Raw genomic sequence first — 18,906 nt, 5'->3', positions numbered from 1 at the left:
ATGATGCATTTATATTAATTAATTTTTGAGATGTTAAGACATCCTTGTATTTTGGGGATAAATTTCAATTGTTTATGGGATATAATCTTGTTACTGCATTGTATTTGCTAACCTACTGTTGAAGATTTTTCTTCTATGATTACAACAATTATTGATCTATAGTTTTCATTTTTATCATGTTTATATGGGGAAGGAAAAACTTCCCCTCACTCTCTGAAGATTCACTATAAAATCACCTGGCAAAAGGAAGATCAATTAGAGACAAGACACCTTTGTTGTGCAGGTTCTATATTATCATAAATTACAACTGAGACATTATTTCTATTATTAAAGGCTGAAAATGAGAGTGAAAGCAACCAGGTCAATCTATCTAAAGGGACATGAGAAAAGAAAACAAGTTAGTGAAACCAAAGACTTTCCCAAATAGTTCGAGTTTATGATAGGAAACAGGTAAAGAGTTGTTATTTTCTAATTCCACATTCATTCACCTAGGAAATGACTAGAAGCAGGTAAAATTCTCTCCATGTCTTTTAGGAATGATGTGTTGCTAAGACTGGATGTTTTATATAAGCCAAGCAGCACTACCAGTCTTCCCTCCAAAAGTATAAGGGTGAGATTTTTTTATACAATTCTAATTATTGACTAATTTTTAACAGAAGTTAAACAGTTAAATCCTATACCAAATTGAAGTAAAGAAATCTGAGCATTTGCAAAAGAGCATTGATACTGAGTGGACTTCTTCCTGTTCTTGTGTTCATGCACAACATGTAAACTAAAAGTGAATACACATTTTAACATAATTTCTGAATTAGAACAGCACATATCAATATAAACTTATATAGTTTTTGTATTTTTATTATCCCCCACTTTTTCTTTTCTCTTTGCCATAAAATATTTCTATCCTTTAAAAAGGTAGTAAATCCTTTGTAAACAAAGATTGACTTGACAAATTATTTGTCATGTTGTCACAGGAGCAAAGAAATCTTATACCACAACCCCTTCTTGCTGGAATCAACTGGACGAGTCCTATCTATGATTATCAGGTATCGCAGATTCAGAGCTAGATCTAATTACTCCCTTTTTTCCTTCTTTCCTGCTGTAGCAAACATCCGGAAGAAAAACAGGCAACATTTTGTGATGACGAATATAGCAGTGGCCACACAGGCCAGCAGGAACCCAAGCACATCCAGAGAGTGGTACTGGAACCAGGTGAGGTCGTGGGCTGCAACCCGAAGGTGTTTGGCTCCCTTGTGGCGCATGACAAACTCGATCCAGAAGACTGCTCGATCGAGAGGCTTCATTGGCTGATCACGTTGAATTCTTGATAATTTCATAGCATTCTCTTTATACCTGGAAAAAACAAACATAAAGATTCCAACACTGAAAGTAAGTAAATTGGCTAAACGTATCACATTCTTGAAAGGTTTATGAAAATGTCATACAAGTGACTGAAAGTAAATGCCATAAAACTGACAAAAATTTGAATATCTTAATATGTCATATTTTAATAAAAGTTATGTTTGGCTTTTAATTGGAAATTTATCACTAACAAATCTTTTTAAAAGTGATAATGGAAGATCAGTTGGGAAAGGTAATATTTTCAAGCAGAGGAAATAGTTGGAATCATTCTAAGTGGTTTAAGTAAGGTAGTGGAAATGCAATCTGAGAAACATCATTTTGATGTTTGCAAAAGGGATTTGTGTCATAGTGGGTGAAATGCCTCCTAAGCAGTCTCTCTGCTTCTATTCTCCTCTTCTCTCTTCTACTTTCTGATTCCTATCCAGCACTCAGATTGATTATTTTTGAAACTCATGTCTCATTATCACTTTGCCTGATTAAGATTTCCATCTGCCTTCTCATCTCATTAAGAATATAACCAAATCTCTCCATTGGTCTATAGGACCCTAAGTCATCAAATGCAAGAACTTCTTGTCATAACACTTTCCCCTGGCACATTGTCTTATAGAGACATTATCATTTAATGTTCTACTATTTCTCCTTGACAAAAGATCTTCCAAGTTTTCCTTTGGGTGATACCTCTTTATCTAGAAATATTATTATTTTTTTTTGAGACAGAGTCTCGCTTTGTTGCCCAGGCTAGAGTGAGTGCCGTGGCATCAGCCTAGCTCACAGCAACCTCAAACTCCTGGGCTCAAGCAATCCTCCTGCCTCAGCCTCCCAAGTAGCTGGGACTACAGGCATGCACCACCATGCCTGGCTAATTTTTTCTATATATATTAGTTGGCCCATTAATTTCTTTCTATTTATAGTAGAGATGGGGTCTCGCTCTTGTTCAGGCTGGTTTTGAACTCCTGACCTCGAGCAATCCGCCTGCCTCGGCCTCCCAGAGTGCTAGGATTACAGGCGTGAGCCACCGTGCCTGGCCTTAGAAATATTATTGATAGTAGTAATAAATCTGAATTGATAATAGCTGGTCTAGATATAGCAAATTCCTAATTATTACCTGTGGAGTACGAAAGCAATTAATTATTAAAGATTTATTTTACTAAAATTAAAAATTTGTGCTTCAAATTAGATCATCAAAAATGTATAACAATAAACCCATTCAGATTGGAAGAAAATATTCGACAATCATATATCTGATAAGAAATTATAAACATAATATATAAAGCATTATTATAAATCATGAATAAAAACATTTAAAATAACCAATTGTTTAAAAGATTGAAATAAAACTTTCTCCAAAGACGATATGTGAATGACTAGTAAGCACTTGAAAAGATGCTCAGTATTTTGAGCCATAAGGGAAAAACAAATCAGGAGTAATGAGAGACTACTTTACACTAGTACAAAGACAGATGATAAGCATTGGGAACACTATGAAGGAATTGAAACCTATTCTGCTGGTAGTAATAAAAAATGATGCATGTACATTGGAGAACAATTTGGAAGTTTTTCATAAATAAAAATTCTCATATCGTCCAGCAATTCCACTAATAATCCCTACCTTCATTATATAAAAACATATTTCCATGGAAAAACATGTATAACGATGTTCATGACTGCAAACAAAATGTCCATGAGCTGATAAATGGATGGATTAATTATGGTATATTCATATACTAAAAAATATTCTACAGCAATAAAAGGGAACAAAATACTGATACATTCAGCCACATGGATAAAACTAAAACTAATTAGGCCTAATGGAAAAAGCTATTTATAAAACATTATAAATTGTATGATTCCATTTATAGCAGATTTCTATAGTGGGTAATCCATACAGAAAAAATTGATATTTCCCTATGGCTTTTGGGAAAAGACATCTATGCCTTATGAAGTTTATTTGGGATTGATAAAAAAGTTCTAAATTTATATTATGGTGACGGCTTCAAAACTCTGTAAATATACTAAAAATATTTAAATTTTATCCTTCAAACATGTGAATTTTATGCATTGTGAATTATATCTCATTATCAAATCTATTAAAATAATGATAATATAAAAGTAAATTTTTGAGTAAGAAAAAGTAATACATTCACAGATATTAGGAATTGAATTAAAATATTTTGTCATATTTCTCAGTTCATTACTCCTTTTGAGGTGAATTCTGCCTTATTTTTAAAAATTCATGCTTTTTATACTTATCTATATATCTGAAGTTATTTTTATGTAGAATATTTTTGCACTAATTTGTTACTCATTAAATTTATAGAGTTCAATACAACTGTGAAATAACTGGTGAAAAATAAAAGCAAATTTCATATTGTTTAAAACATTTAAATTCTTTCAAAGTCTACTAATAAAAGGGCTGAGTCTCATCTTCCTTCTGGACAAGAGAACATATCTATAAATACCACTTATTAAAGAATTATTATACTCACGAAGGATCATTAATGACTGTCCTCAAAGCACTGAGCAAATCTGCACTTGACATTGTGTTGAAGTCCACTCTAACAGCTGCTCCCTTGGCCTTCATGTGAGCAATGTTGTCTGGTTGATCCGCAAACAAAGGGATGCCCACCATGGGGACCCCGTGGTAGATGGCCTCATAGACACCATTGATTCCACCATGAGCTATGAAAGCCTTGGTTTTTGGATGACCTAAAATTGAGTGAATTTCAGCAAAATTATTAATTATGAGTCTTAGGAATAAAATGAGAGTGGCAATGTTTTCTATATAGCAGATTAGAAGACCCATGGAACTTCCCTGAAATTGCATTGGGATTTCAGAGGAAGAAGCACCTACATTTTGTGGAGAGGAAAGTGAAGGCTGCATGTAGAAAATGGTGTGGGACTCGAGAATGGAAAAATGGATACAAGATTTCAAGGAGGACAAATGAAAAAGCACATTCTAGAAAAAGAAAATGTACAGATGTTATAAAAAGGAAAAGAAAAAATAAAGAAAAGGGTTAGGCATGTAAGAACATGTTTTCTGAAAGCAACATGCAGTCAGGGAGTCTGACACGCATGGTGCCCAGAGCAGCAGGGAGAGTGCTGGGAGCAGGGCTGGGAGCAGAGGAAGGACAGGCACACTTCCCTGTGGAGGTGTCATCACAGTGTAGTAAAGACCAGGATTTATTCCCATAGAAAATGCAGAGTCACTGTTAATAGAAGAGGACCTGTTATTTTTCAGTGTCATGTGAAATAAAGCTACTGTAGGGAAAAGGATGGGGTAACGTTCTAGGAATAGGAGACAGACAACCCAGGAAGCTATTTCAAAATTTTCTGAGAGATAATTACACCTGAAATAAGGATATTAATACTTTGTTATGGACACAAAGAATATGGGTTTATGTAACAAAATGCCAACTGGTATTAGGAATTATATTTGAGTTTCAAAATAAATACTATGGAATTTAGGAATTCCATAGTTAGGAATTATATTTGAGTTTCAAAATAAATACTATGTTAGTGACTGTTGGACTACTATCACTCTAATTGGCTGTTAGTCACATATTCAGTATTTTTTCTCCAGTATCTTACCAAGAAGGTCATTCTGGGGCAACCATTTGTACAGCCGAGTATTGGGTCCTATGGTGTCTGGTTTCTTGCCATCAAATCTCCATAGAACCTGTTGGGTAAAGAAAATACCTTGCTCCATGGGTGAGACTCCAAAAGTATGGCACAGTAAAGCTCTAAAGGGGTTAACACCATCTAGCTAAATCCCCTTCATAAAAAAGATGAAGAAATGAGAACAAGGTTGCTAGGTAATGAGAACTACTCAAACCCTGGAGTAAATAGCATAACCAGATTTCAAATGCATAGTGTTATAATCAATTTTGTATATAAGAATTCTAAGTAATGTAAACAAATGATATTTTTAACCACAAATTCAAGTATTTAAGAAAAGGACAGTAAATATTATTCTAATATAAAAAATGTGCATCAGTCATTACATCAGTCTTTTCATTTTTTTGTGTTTTATACTAGGTGTCATCTTCTAAATTTGATAATATTCTTTTTATTGCTTCTTTTACATGTTTTATTTTGAATTATCTTATACACATATTAGTTGTATATATATGTATGAGGTACATGTGAGGTCCTCATATAGAAATAAATGTGTAATAATCAAATCATGAAAATTGTGTTATCTATCACTTCAAGCATTTGAGAGATATGAGTAGAAGTTCATTTATATAAACCTGTTATATAAGTAATTTCTTTACAGTTTGACATTATTTGACTTACAAAAAAAATTATAAGATAAGCTGCTTGTGAGAAAGTTACCAATGCTGCATTGAGAGTTTGCATTACTAAACTTAGAAGTTTTAAACACTTCTTCCAAGAAAAAGTTTAAATGGCAATTTTTGATAAAAAATCAAAGTATTACCACAGTTTCTAGTTTTGGAAATTCTTTCAATGTAGAAAAGTAGAGACAGTGGGCAATTTATGAATAAGAGCACAGCCGTTGAAAAAGTCTGAAATTGTATTTTGTTAAATTTTGCATAATAGATCATTAACACTTAGATGATAGGCTACAGCAGTGATTCTTAAGGTCTGCTATAACCACGCCATGTCCATGCCCAGTACCAAAATAAGCTACTGATTGCAGAATTCCTAGGTAATTCTTATAAACTTGAGTTTAATTTAGAAGTCTTTACCTTCTACTTGTATGTGAGTGTGAGAATAATATAGAGTTTTTTGCAGAAAGTAACAAAGATCATTAAGAAAAGTTTAAGATAGAAAACTAAAAGTAATTCCCAAATACTCATAGACTGTCAGTGTATTCTATACATTAGAAAATAAGTTCTTATTCTATTTTATGGAGGCAGTATTGACCTCTCCCATTCCTGGCTTCATTCTGATTGACTCCTTCCTTTATTCCAGTCTCCTCTCAACAGAAGGAGCTGTTAATCTAGTGGTGAGATCAGAGACTCTGTGGGGCTACATTATAGAATGCACAGGTTCTTCCCTAAGGGCAGGATCCCTCCTGCATCTTTTCATTAGACCAAGGCCCAGTCCAGAAAGGTAGTCAAGTTTGTCTCTTTCTCTAAATATACTTGGCTAGGTGGATACGTATGGTAGTGATTTCTTAGCATGATCATCCTTTCTCTGAATAGCACACAAACAGCACACTAAATAGCCTTATTCCAAATGTATAGGCGGTACACAAAGTCAGAACACATGGGAAGCCTAAACTGGAATGCATTGTACACTTTTTGCAATATATGCTTATTGTTATTGTGCTAGTGCAGATACTCACTAAAATTTATCCTTTCTGATAATATCTATGGTGGGTAGAGTGCCCTCAGGAAGTCTGTTAGCAATAGCACCAACTGACAGGGCAGAATTTGGTGATTTCTGTGTACAAGCTTTCAATCCCATGATAATACCAAAACTTCACTGCACCTCTTCAGTATATTTGTTATGATCACAATGTTAATGTCAAAGGTATTATAAATGAAAACCCATCTCTTTATTATTGTAGCATTTTCCATTTATATTTTAGTCTTTGAGCTTATACTGAGATAAGTAGAGTTATCCTAACAGTTAGCTTTGTGGACAGAAAATTTCTGTAGCTGTACTCTTTACAAAGTTGAACAGCGGGATTCAGTAGCTGTCCACCATTAGGTGCTTTATCTAACCTTTTGTGGGATCTGGGCAAGGGCTGAAGCAATGACATTGGCTCTCTCTTCTGTCATGTTATGGATCATCGACCCCAGAGAAAACACCACAACACCATTTTCTCCAGAGCTCTGGACGAAGTCCTCCAAATCCTGTGAAGAAAGAAGGTGTTCCATCTCAAATGAGTATCAGTATAAGAAACACATTTGAGAAGATTGTTAAAAACATCTAAAAAAAATAAAACCAAGTATTATTAAGAATTATTAGAGTAAGGGTTATTTTTTAACTGAGCTAATCACTAAGTGTATTTAAAAAGAAATGTGTATTATGAGATACATGGCTTCCATTATAGATATTTCTGCAAATATGTGTTTGCATGTGTATGCAGGTATATATGTGCATGGGAGGGAGAAATGAAGTGGAGCTTTACAATGCAGTTGGGAGAGATAATGTTAGAAAATATACACAGATTCTTTATTTATATTATTATGCTTACTAATATAGAGTATTAGTAAATACTCTACTTACTAATAGTGTAATTAGTAATAATTACTAATTATTAGTAATAGTTAATATTACTAATAACAGTACTAATAATATAATTAGTTATTATATTATAACTAATATAATATATTATATTATTATATAATATATAATATTATATAATATAACTAAATTATTTGATGTGGCTTCACTGGGCTTCAATTCTATATAGTTGTAGTTCTAAATTACTATTGTTCATTTCAGGCATTTTTCTATAGAATTTTTTTAGTTTGGAGCCATTACAATCATTCTCTGATTAAAACGAGGAGGAAATCTTACTAAGAGTTGAGATGTGTTTATATTTGCATTTCTTTAGTTATATAAACTTATACACCTCACTTAAAGTTTGTCACAGTTCCCAAGTCTTTTCCCCTAAAGAGCGCACACACACACACACACACACACACACACACACCCATACACTCTAAATAGCTAAAGGTTAAGAATCACTGATATTAAGGATTCTGATACTGTGGCTTAGAGTTTCAGTGAAATAGCCCCATGTATTTGATTTATAATACAGAATTTTATGGTATATAGTTACCTAGTTGAAAGATCACATTTCTTAGGTCATTATTCAGGTATGAGGCAATTTTTATTCTGAAATTACACTGTTAAATTGATGTGCTATTTATAACTGTATAAGAAGGACTGTCATTGTCCCCTCACTGTGTTCCACAGAGAGCAGCTTAGCTATAATGGAGAGAACGACCAGGCCTTTCTGACATGGACATCTGATCAGTCTCTTGAGAAGCTCAATACTATATAAAACTATATAAAACATATATAAACAAAATATATAAAACTATATAAAATATAAACACAACTATATAAAACTAAACACTATATAAAACTCTTTGTGAATATGTGCCTACTTGGAATTAAATGAGAATTACTCTGACCTTGCGATTTCAATTCTGTGCCAAATTTTAAATTGTAATACATTCTATAGAGGAATAATTCTAAATTACTCAATATAGTCTCCCACCAAAGAATAAACAAACAAACCTAAGAGAAGAAAAGAGGAAGAAAATTTAAAAAAGAAAGAAATATAAAGCCAAATGTTTTCTGATATCACATCAAAATTATATAGACTTAAAAGAACAAACTGGGAGGCATTAGTCCTCCTGACTTCAAGCTGTACTATAAAGCAAAAATAATTAAATCAGCATGGTATTGGCACAAGAACAGAAGCATCGATATTTAGAATAAGACTGAGATTCCAGAGATAAAACCATCTGCATACAGTAACCTAATCTTTGATAAAGCAGACAAAAATATACAATGGGGAAAAGAATCTCTCTTCAATAAATGGTGCTGGGAAAACTGGATAGCTACATTCAGAAGAATGAATCTGAATCCCTACCTCTCACCTCTCACAAAAATCCACTCGAGATGCATAACAGATTTAAACCTAATGCATGAAATCTTAAGAATACTAGAAGAGGTTGGGAAAACCCTCTCAGACATTGGCCTTGACAAAGAATTCTTGAAGAAAACCCCCAAAGCAATCACCACAGCAATAAAAATAAACAAATGGGACCTGATCAAATTAAAAAGCTTCTGCACAGCCAAGGAAACTATCATTAGAACAAATAGACAACATTCCTACAGAATGGGAGTAAATATTTGCTCTTTACACTTCTGATTAAGGTCGGATAACAAGAATCTATCTAGAACTCAAAAGAATTAACAAGAAAAAATCAAACAACCCCATCAAGAAATGGACAATGGAAATGAACAGAAACTTTTCTAAAGAAGACAGAATAATGGCCAGCAAACATATTTTAAAAAATGCTCCAAATCTCTAATCATTAGAGAAATGCAAATCAAGATCACAATGAGATATCTATCATCTAACCCCTGTGAGATTGACCTATATCAAGAAATCCCAAAGCAACAAATGCTGGCGAGGATGTGGAGAGTCAGGAACACTCTTATACTGTTGGTGGGACTGTAAATTAGTGCAACCTTTGTGGAAAAGAGTTTGGAGATACTACAAAGAGCTAAAAATAGAAATACCATTCGACCCAGCAATAGCATTATTAGGCATCTACCCAAAAGAGCATAAGACATTCTATTATAAAGACATCTGCACCCAAATGTTTATGGCAGCACAATTCACTATTGCAAGGACATGGAAACAACCCAAGTGTCCGTCAATTCATGAGTGGATTATTAAAATTTGGTATATGTTTACAATGGAATATTACTCAATTCTAAGAAATGACAGTGAGCTACCACTGCTTATATTATCCTGGATTGAGCTTAAGCCCATTATCCAAAGTAAGGCGACACAAGATCAGAATAATGGGCTCCACATATACTCACCATCAAATTGGTACTGAGTGATTAACACTATGATGCTCAAAGGGTGGTGGTGTTCACCAGGGATTTGGGGGTTGGAGGCATAGTCCCACATCTGAGGGATGTGGTGAACATTGTGGTGGGAAAGGGCATACCTCTAATCCTTGCTAGGGAGAGGCAAATATATAAAATGTAACCAACATGTTAAGAAAAAAAGAAAACATTTGTTGGGTGTAGGGCATGTGGGAGGGAGGAGGAGGGGATGGGTATATACATACATTGCAAGTGTGATGCACACAATCTGGGGGATGGACATGCTTGAAGCTGTGACTTGAGGGTGGAGGAGAGACAAGGGCAATGAATGTAACCTTAACGTTTGTACCCCCATATTATGCTGAAATAAAAAAAAAATTCCTATATTGAAGCCAAAATATATTTTATAACTGCCTTTTCTATCTTGACATAGACTTTAAAAGAGGGTCCTTTTGAGTTATAGGGTTAGGCTTCTTCAATCAAACTAGTTAAATATCAATAAATCACGTAAATTAATGATAAAAAAATCATATACTCTTTTCTGTTGTTGTTGTTCCTTTCATACTAAATTAAATCATTGTTTTTCTTTCTTTAAATAATGTTTAGTTCCTTCCAACATAAGGAGTATGCTTTTGTATGCTAATCCTTGGGGTGAAGTTTCTGATTAAAACTTTTGTTTACAAAAAATAATTCCCTACTTTGAAAAATATAGTTTTAACCAAATCACTTCAATTTTAATATGACAGTCACTGTGCTATTAATACTATTCCATGTAATATATGGAGCATCCAGGTATTCTTTGTGAATCCATTTACCTGAAGCCACATTTTATGTAACTTGTGCTCAATGTTCTGTCTCACTGTCTCATTGCCAAAAAACTTTTCTTCATCATTCAGTATAGAAGTAATACAACCTCTCTAACACAATCATTACTGATCTCATTCTGTGACATCTTCATAAAAATAATACAAGATCAATGTGAGAAATTTTGTAATAGTGCAAAAAATTTACAAAAAGATATTGTGTTTCACCCATATTCTCTGCCCAGAGATATTCCCCATTTAAAGTTTGTGTGCTTTCATTATGATTTTTATTCTGTTTATATACCTCAATGTATTTATGTGTCATATATTTAGAATATTTTAATCTTATTTTATATAAATTATAATCATAGAAAAAATTGTGATCTTGTTCTCTTCATCATTTGACCCTCAGTTTCCAAAAAAACCTGCATTATGGATAACTATTCTTTTGTAAAATTATTGTAATAACGTGGTATGCATATAGTATAAGTCTTTATCTTTTTTAATGTAAGATATGTAAATTACTTCAAGTATTCATTTTATGAATATCTGCCACAAATATTGAATCTGCCCATCTTGATTTATTTTGGGTTTATATAGTTTCATATAAGTATACTGAGAAGCCAACAGCTATATGCATTTTTAAAATGCTGGATATATTTTGATGAATGTCTTACTATTTTGAAATATACAGGTATTGTCTCAGAACTTAATATTTAATAGAAAAGTAAGCAATTGTGGCAACAATTATTTTGTATGATAATTAGAGATTACATTTCACAACTATTGACTTGAATTTAAATCATTATGCAAGTTAGTAGCAACAATTATTATTAGTAATTATCATTATTTTACTACTAGTCATCTGGTTCCTTACTTATGCATCTTCTCCTATAATCTTCCACTCTTACTGGCACTATCATCTTCCTTTCAAGTAAATAAGAAAGTATATTACTAGGATTAGAGAGCACAGAATTTTCATTAATCTTACCTCTCATTTTGTCCCTTGTTATGATAAACAATTTGCAAGCAACATAAATATTGGGTTTTAACTATGAATAAGATTTCACTTTTATATGAGTACTAATAAGAAGGTAATTGATAAAAAGCAACACCATAATAGCCAGAGACTTGAACACCCCACTGGCAGCACAGGACAGATCCTCCAACAGAAAATTAACAAAGAAATAATGGACTTAAACAGAATTCTAGAATAAATGGGCCTGACTGTCATTTACTTGACATTCGACCCAAACCCCACTGAATATAAGTTCTTCTCATCAGTTCATGGGACATTCCCTAAGATTGACCATATTTTAGGACATAAAGCATGTCTCAAAAATGTTTAAAAAATATAAATTATATCATGTATCTTCTCAGATCACAGTGCAATAAAAGTAGAAATCAACCCTAATAGAAGCTCTCATTTCCACACAAAGTCATGGAAACTAAACAACCTTGTGATGAATGATTACTTCATAAAAAAGGAAATGAAGATGGAAATCAAAAGGTTCTTTGAACTAAATGACAAAGGAGACACACTTTATCAAAATCTGTGGGACACAGATAAAAAAGTCCTGAGAGGAAAGTTTATTTCCATAAATGCCTATATCCAAAAATGAGAGAGATCACAAATAGACAACTTAATGAATTGACACAAAGAGCTGCAAAAAGAACAGACTAACCCTAAAAGCAACAGAAGAAGTGAAGTCAATAAGATCAAATCAGAAATTAAATGAAATTGACAACAGGAAAACTATAAGGAAGATTAATAAAACAAAAAGTTGGTTCTTTGAAAAAATAAAATTGACATGCCTTTGGCTAGGCTAACGAAAAGCAGAAAAGAAAAATCTCTAATAAGCTCCATCAGGACAAATAAAGGAGAAATTACAATTGATGCCAAGGAGATACAAGATATAATTTATGAATACTACAAAAATCTTCATGCACACAATCTGGAAGATGTGGAGGAAATGGACAAATTCTTAGAAACACACAGCCTCCCTAGGCTTAACCAGGAAGAAATAGAATTCTTGAAAGCACCAATATCAAGTACTGAAATTGAAACAGCAATAAAAACCATCCTAAAAGAAAAGTCCTAGACCAGATGGTTTCACACTCGAATTTTACCACACCTACAAAAAGAACTGGTGCCTATCTTGCAGAAATTATTTCACAACATCGAGAAGGATGAAATCCTCATGAACACATTTTATGAAGCCAACATAACCCTGACACAAAAACCAAGAAAGGATGCAACAAAAAAGAAAACACAGGCCAATAACCCTTATGAATATAGATGCAAAAATTCTCTGCAATATCCTAGCTAACCATATCCAGGTGCTTATCAAGACAATAATCCATCATGACCAAGTGGGCTTCATTTCAGGGATGCAGGAATGGTTCAACACACGCAAATCTACAAATGTAATTCACCACCTAAACAGAAGCAAAAACAAAGACCATATGTTCCTTTCAATAGGCACAAAAAAGGCATTTTACAAAATTCAACACCCTTGTATGATAAGATGCTTAACACAATAGGCATAGATAGGGCTCACTTAAAAGTGATACAAGCCATATATGACAAACTCACAGCCAATATCATACTAAATGGGGAAAAATTGAAAGCATTCCCACTTGGAACTGGAACAAGACAAGGTTGCCCACTATCTCCACTTCTATTCAGCATGGTGCTGGAAGTCCTAGCTATAGCAATCAGACAAGAAAGTGGAATTAAGGGCATCCAAATGAGGGCAGAAGAGATCAAACTCTCATTCTTTGGTGATGATATGATATAAAATCTAGAAAACCCCACGGATTCAACAAACAGACTCCTGGAATTGATAAATCAATTCAGTAAAGTCTCAAGATACAAAACCAATACACACAAATCAAAGGCATTCAAATACGCCAATAACATTCAAACAGAACCAAATCAAAGACTCAATTCCCTTCACAATAGCAACAAAGAAAATAAAGTACCTAGGAATATTTAACTAAGGAAGTAAAAGACCTCTACAGGGAGAACTGTGAAACACTGAGGAAGGAAATAGCAGAGGATGTAAACAGGTGGAAAGCCATACCATGCCCATGGGTCAGCAGAATCAACATTGTTAAAATGTCTATACTACCCAAAATGACCTACAGAGTCAATGCAATCCCTATTGAAATACCAACATCATTTTTCACAGATATAGAAAAAATAGTTTTACTCTTCGTATGGAACCAGAGAAGAACCCGTATAGCAAAAGAAATCTTAGGCAATAACAACAAAATGGGAGGTATTAATTTATCAGAATTCAAACTATACTACAAGGTTATAGTAAGTAAAACAGCTTTGAACTGGCACAAGAACAGGGAAATTCACCAGAGGAACAGAACTGAGAACCCAGAGAGAAAACCATCCTCATATAGCCATCTAATCTTTGACAAAGCAGACAAAAACATACACTGGGAAAAAGAATCTTTATTCAATAAATGGTGCTGGGAAAATTGGACAGCCACATGTAGAAGACTGAAAACAGGATCCACACCTTTCACCTCTCACAAAAATCAACTCACACTGTATAAAAGACTAAAAAGTAAGTTGTGAAACTATTAGAATTCTAGAGGAAAACATTGGAAGTACTCTTCTAGACATTGACCTAGGCAAAGAATTTATGAAGAAGACCTCAAATGCAATCAAAGCAAGAACAAAAATAAATAAATGGGACCTGATCAAATTAAAAAGCTTCTTCACAGCCAAAGAAACTGTCACGGGAGCAAACAGACAACCCACAGAATGGGAGAAAATTTCACAAGCTACACATCCAATAAAGGGCTGATAACTAGAATCTATGTAGAACTCAGGAAAATCAGAAAGGAAAAATCAAACAACCCTATCAGAAAGTGGGCAAAGAACATGAACTGAAGCTTTTAAAAAGAAGACAGAATAATGGCCAACAACCATGAAAAAATGTTTAACATCTCTAAACATCAGGGAAATGCGAATCAAAACCACAATGAGATATCACTTATCTCCAGTGAGACTGGCCTTTATCACAAAATCCCCAAACTATAAAGTGCCAGTAAATGTTGGCATTATTGCGGAGAGATAGGAACACTCCTACACTGCTGGTGGGACTGCGAACTAGTGCAACCACTGTGGAAAGCAATATGGAGATACTGGGCGGGTATATACATACATAATGAGTGAGATGTGTACCATCTGGGGGATGGTCATGCTGGAGACTCAGATTGTGGGGGGAGGGGGGAAAGGGCATTTATTGAAACCTTAAAATCTGTACCCCTATAATATGCCAAAATAAAAAAAATAAAAAAATTTTTAAAAAATATGGAGATACCTTAAAGTGATACAAGTAGATCTAACATTTGATCCAGCAATTCCATTACTGGACATCTACCCAAAAGAACAAAAGACACTCTATAAAAAATACATCTGCACTCCAATATTTATGGCAGCACAATTCACAATTGCAAAGATGTGGAAACAACCCAAGTGCCCAGCAATCCATGACTGCATTAATATAATGTGTTATATATATATATACCATGGAGTACTACTCTGCTATAAGAAACAATGGTGATATGGGAGCTCGTTTATCATCCTGGATAGAGCTGGAACCCATTCTACTAAGTGAAGTACCCAAAAATGGAAAAATAAGCACCACACGTAATCACCAGCAAACTGGTTTCACTAATCAACACCTAAGTGGACATATAGGAATAACATTTTTGGGCATCAGGTAGAAGGGAGGGGGAAGGAAGGGATAGGTATATACATATATAAGGGGTGCGAGATGCACTGTCTGGGGAATGGACACTCTTGAAACTCTGACTCAGGGGCGGGTAGCAAGGCAACATATGTAACCTAAACATTTGTACCCCCATAATATGCTGAAATTAACAAAAAAGGAGGTAGACATCATACAATAGTGCACTAAGAAAGGTTGCTTTATCTTTAGTCTAGAAATTATGATATTAAAGTAAAATATATTTGATTCTGTGTTCCAACATAAGGAATATTATTTTATATTCTGGAATAGTTCTTTTGCAAATTAAAAATCTAAGGTTACTTTTCAGATACACTCTATAGAGTTTATTTGGTCTATATTTTATATGCATTGTACATTTTCTCTGTGCTTCTCTGTTAGGCAATTATGATGTTGAGACAAAAGTTTCCCCAGGGAGCTTTACTGCAGTGTCCTACAGACTTGGCCTAAGGCAGGAAACACCTGCTCTGATAAGGTAAACCATCCTTTTTGTGCTCTAAGAGGTAAAACTCTGGGATCTCAGTGAGGAATGATCTCAATGCTGGAGTGAAACAAGTAAACATTAAGTTTTGTTGTCAACATTTTGGGGACACCTTTACATTGGTGAGGAACAGTGTTCCTTTTAAGCTAGAACAATGGTGAAGAGCCTCAACTCTTACAATAAATAAACAAAGCCAAACAAATAGGAATATGTTCACCTTAGGCAGGGGTTTGGCAGGTTTGCAATGGAGTCCTCCAACGAATTCAAAATTTGGTAAGAGTGGGCGAGGAAATTCAAAATCCCAATAGGTTCGAATAAGCCACATATCAGCTTTCTTCATTGTCTCATACAATGTAGTGGGTCTGCCTGAAGGGGAGAAAGAAAAGAAAATATAGATGACACCAGAGAGTCATCATGATAATATAAAAGTAGTTTCCTGAAAGATGTTGGAATAAAGTAGCCAAAAGGAAGCAAAGGGTTAAAAGACTATTTAGAGGAGATATGTCCCTACAACAGATCAGTATATTTACAATCATCAATGATCATTAATATAAGCCACTATTGAATTACCCATGCATTTTTTTAAAAGCTGAAGTAATAACAAATGCACATTTAAGCAAATCTTGGAGTTACGCTATCAATTAATCCTACTAAACCTAGAAAAATTTCCTTCTAATAAGAACTCAGTTTACTTTCTACAATTTATGAAACTAGTCTCATGATCCTTGTTTCTCCAAGTATATCAACAGTTTTTTGAATATATGGTTGAAATCCTAGTACCTACTATTACTTTTGGTTCATGTGAAGTTTTTAATAGTATTGGTAGTTTAATAATAAATATATTTGGCCAGATGCGGTGGCTCACACCTATAATCCTAGCACTCTGGGAGACCAAGGTGGAGGGATCGATCCCTTGAGCTCAGGAGTTCAGCCCAGCCTGAGCAACAGCGAGAGCCCGTCTCTACTAAAAATAGAAAAACTTAGTTGGGCATGGTGGCAAGTGCCTGTAGCCCCAGCTACTCAGGAGGCTGAGGCACGAGTTTGCAGTTGCTGTGAGCTAGGCTGACGCCATGGCACTCTAGCCCGGGAGACAGAGTGAGACTCTACCTAAAAAAAAAAAAAAAAAAATATATATATATATATATATATATATATATATATAGTCATAATAATAAATATATTTACAAAGAACAACTAGAAATTTTCCAATATTATAGAAATGGATAGCTTTTGCTATCCCTTCATTTGGCTCATATTTTTCTTAATGTAGTTATGTAATTTAATAAAATATAAACACAAACTTAGATGTTCACACATCAGTAAGATTTTAGGCCTTAAAAGAGATAATCTTCAAGCCCTTCAAGAAGGAACATAGAAATGTTGGAAACCTCAAATTTTTGATGTCCATTTCTGAGATAGACTGATCCCTCAACTGTGAAGGATTTCTTCTGGATATATAGAAAAACATTTCAATTTCTTAATAGGGAAAATAAGGTACCCAAAAAGAAACAAATTTTTCAATGCCACATTGATGGTTGTGCTATAAAAATGTTTAATTTTTCAATCTACACATCTGCCCTCATTAAGATGTTTCTTGATGTATCTATTAACTTGTATTAGACATGAAAATAATGTATAGTATAGTAGATATGAGATTGTTTAAAAAATCCTAACTGCTTTAGTTTGTACATTTATGACTTAATGGAGTGTCCTGTTTAAATTATGGCCACAAGAATCTACCTGATCCTGTAATCTTTCCATAATATTTGTGAGATTGATAGATCATCTATATTTTCATTTTATAATTGCCTTTGCAAAACATATACTCTCTGACTTCATATCATACAAGCTTGCCTTCTAAGATATAAGGAAAAGTAGAAATTAATAACCACCAATTAAAAACATGACTCACCTAGTACTTCAAGGTACAACTGATTCCACTTCTTCATGTCACATATTTGGAACCAAAAATCATAATAGAGCACATATATCATATTTTTTACCCTCTCCATGAATGTCATTTGATCACTGAATTCTGACATAAGTACAGGTACATAAGAAGGAGGGAATAAACGTCCTCCACCATGCTTCTCAAATATGTAGCCAGGAGAGACATTGAGACTATACACAAGGGGTGTTTTGAGTATCTCAGCCAGCAGGTCAGCACAGAAACCAATAGCATCTGCAAAAAGGACATCAAACTTTGATTCTTGTAGCTTTGTCATAAGTTTCTTGTTTAAAACTGCATCTTTGCAGAGCTTTCTCATAACTTCCGAAAATCCTGCCATGATTTCTTCCATTTGTGAAACACCTGACCAAAATTTGTCCTTTGGAAGATCATATATTGCTCTATGGAGCATTTTCATTAAAAAACCATCAAAGTCCTCTTGACTTAAAGATGTAGGATAAACTTCAAATTTAATAGCAGTTGTTTTGCTGGGATCAATAACAATGGACGTTGAAGATGCCAGTACAGTCACCTCATGTCCCCTCTGGACAAGTTCATCCAGGATTGTCTTCATGTTTCTCCAGTGGCTGTATTCTGTGGGCCACACCAGCACCTTCCCACAAGTCCCAGAGCTAAAGTAAACGCTCAGTTGCATCAGCAGAAGAACTGAAGTCCATAGCAGAGCCATTGTGCTGCAGTGCAATTGCTGTTCTCTCCTGCCCTTTCTCATGCTTATATCCAAGCACAAATCAATCAAGTTAAAATTTAACTCCTACATTTTATAGTAAGTGCATTAACTGAACAGTCTGAGCATGTGGTTGGCAAGTGGACATACCGAAGTTAGATGAGTTCGTATTTACTCAAGTGTGTTTAATGTCCCTTTTATGTTTGTATGTGCTATAATCCAGGTAATTTTGATGACCTCGCATGTGAAAGTAATATGTTTTATGTGATGTATTCTAGAATAGTATCAAAAATTCTGAC

The 18,906-nt window shown here is 34.1% G+C and overlaps 1 protein-coding gene across 2 annotated transcripts; it reads right to left on the bottom strand.

Moving 5' to 3' along the window:
- Window positions 1-271: 271 nt before the first annotated feature.
- LOC105883079 (UDP-glucuronosyltransferase 2B31-like) lies at window positions 272-18,679 on the bottom strand. Of its 2 annotated transcripts, XM_075997818.1 has the most exons (6): window positions 17,887-18,669; window positions 16,192-16,340; window positions 7,053-7,184; window positions 4,948-5,035; window positions 3,846-4,065; window positions 272-1,350 (listed from the first exon to the last, which is right to left on the bottom strand). In XM_075997818.1, the coding sequence occupies exons 1-6, from the start codon at window positions 18,650-18,652 to the stop codon at window positions 1,071-1,073; spliced, it is 1,635 nt and encodes a 544-aa protein (XP_075853933.1). In that variant the 5' UTR covers window positions 18,653-18,669; the 3' UTR covers window positions 272-1,070. The 2 variants fall into 2 exon arrangements, with proteins under 2 accessions (XP_075853933.1, XP_075853934.1); XM_075997819.1 differs by lacking the exon at window positions 7,053-7,184 and having other exon boundaries at window positions 17,887-18,679.
- Window positions 18,680-18,906: the final 227 nt, after the last annotated feature.

The sequence above is a fragment of the Microcebus murinus genome, chromosome 26, assembly GCF_040939455.1.
Source record: "Microcebus murinus isolate Inina chromosome 26, M.murinus_Inina_mat1.0, whole genome shotgun sequence".
Lineage (NCBI taxonomy): Eukaryota > Metazoa > Chordata > Mammalia > Primates > Cheirogaleidae > Microcebus > Microcebus murinus.
The sequence above is the reverse complement of the archived record's forward strand: the minus strand, read 5'-3'. Positions and strand labels throughout refer to the sequence as shown.

Excerpts from the sequence above, each read along its gene's own strand:
- LOC105883079 (XM_075997818.1), bottom strand. The coding sequence starts at position 18,652 with ATGAGAAAGGGCAGGAGAGAACAGCAATTGCACTGCAGCACAATGGCT. Across the intron at positions 5,036-7,052 it reads TTGCCCAGATCCCACAAAAG|GTTCTATGGAGATTTGATGG; the intron begins GTTAGATAAAGC and ends TTTACCCAACAG. Across the intron at positions 4,066-4,947 it reads GCCCCAGAATGACCTTCTTG|GTCATCCAAAAACCAAGGCT; the intron begins GTAAGATACTGG and ends ACTCAATTTTAG.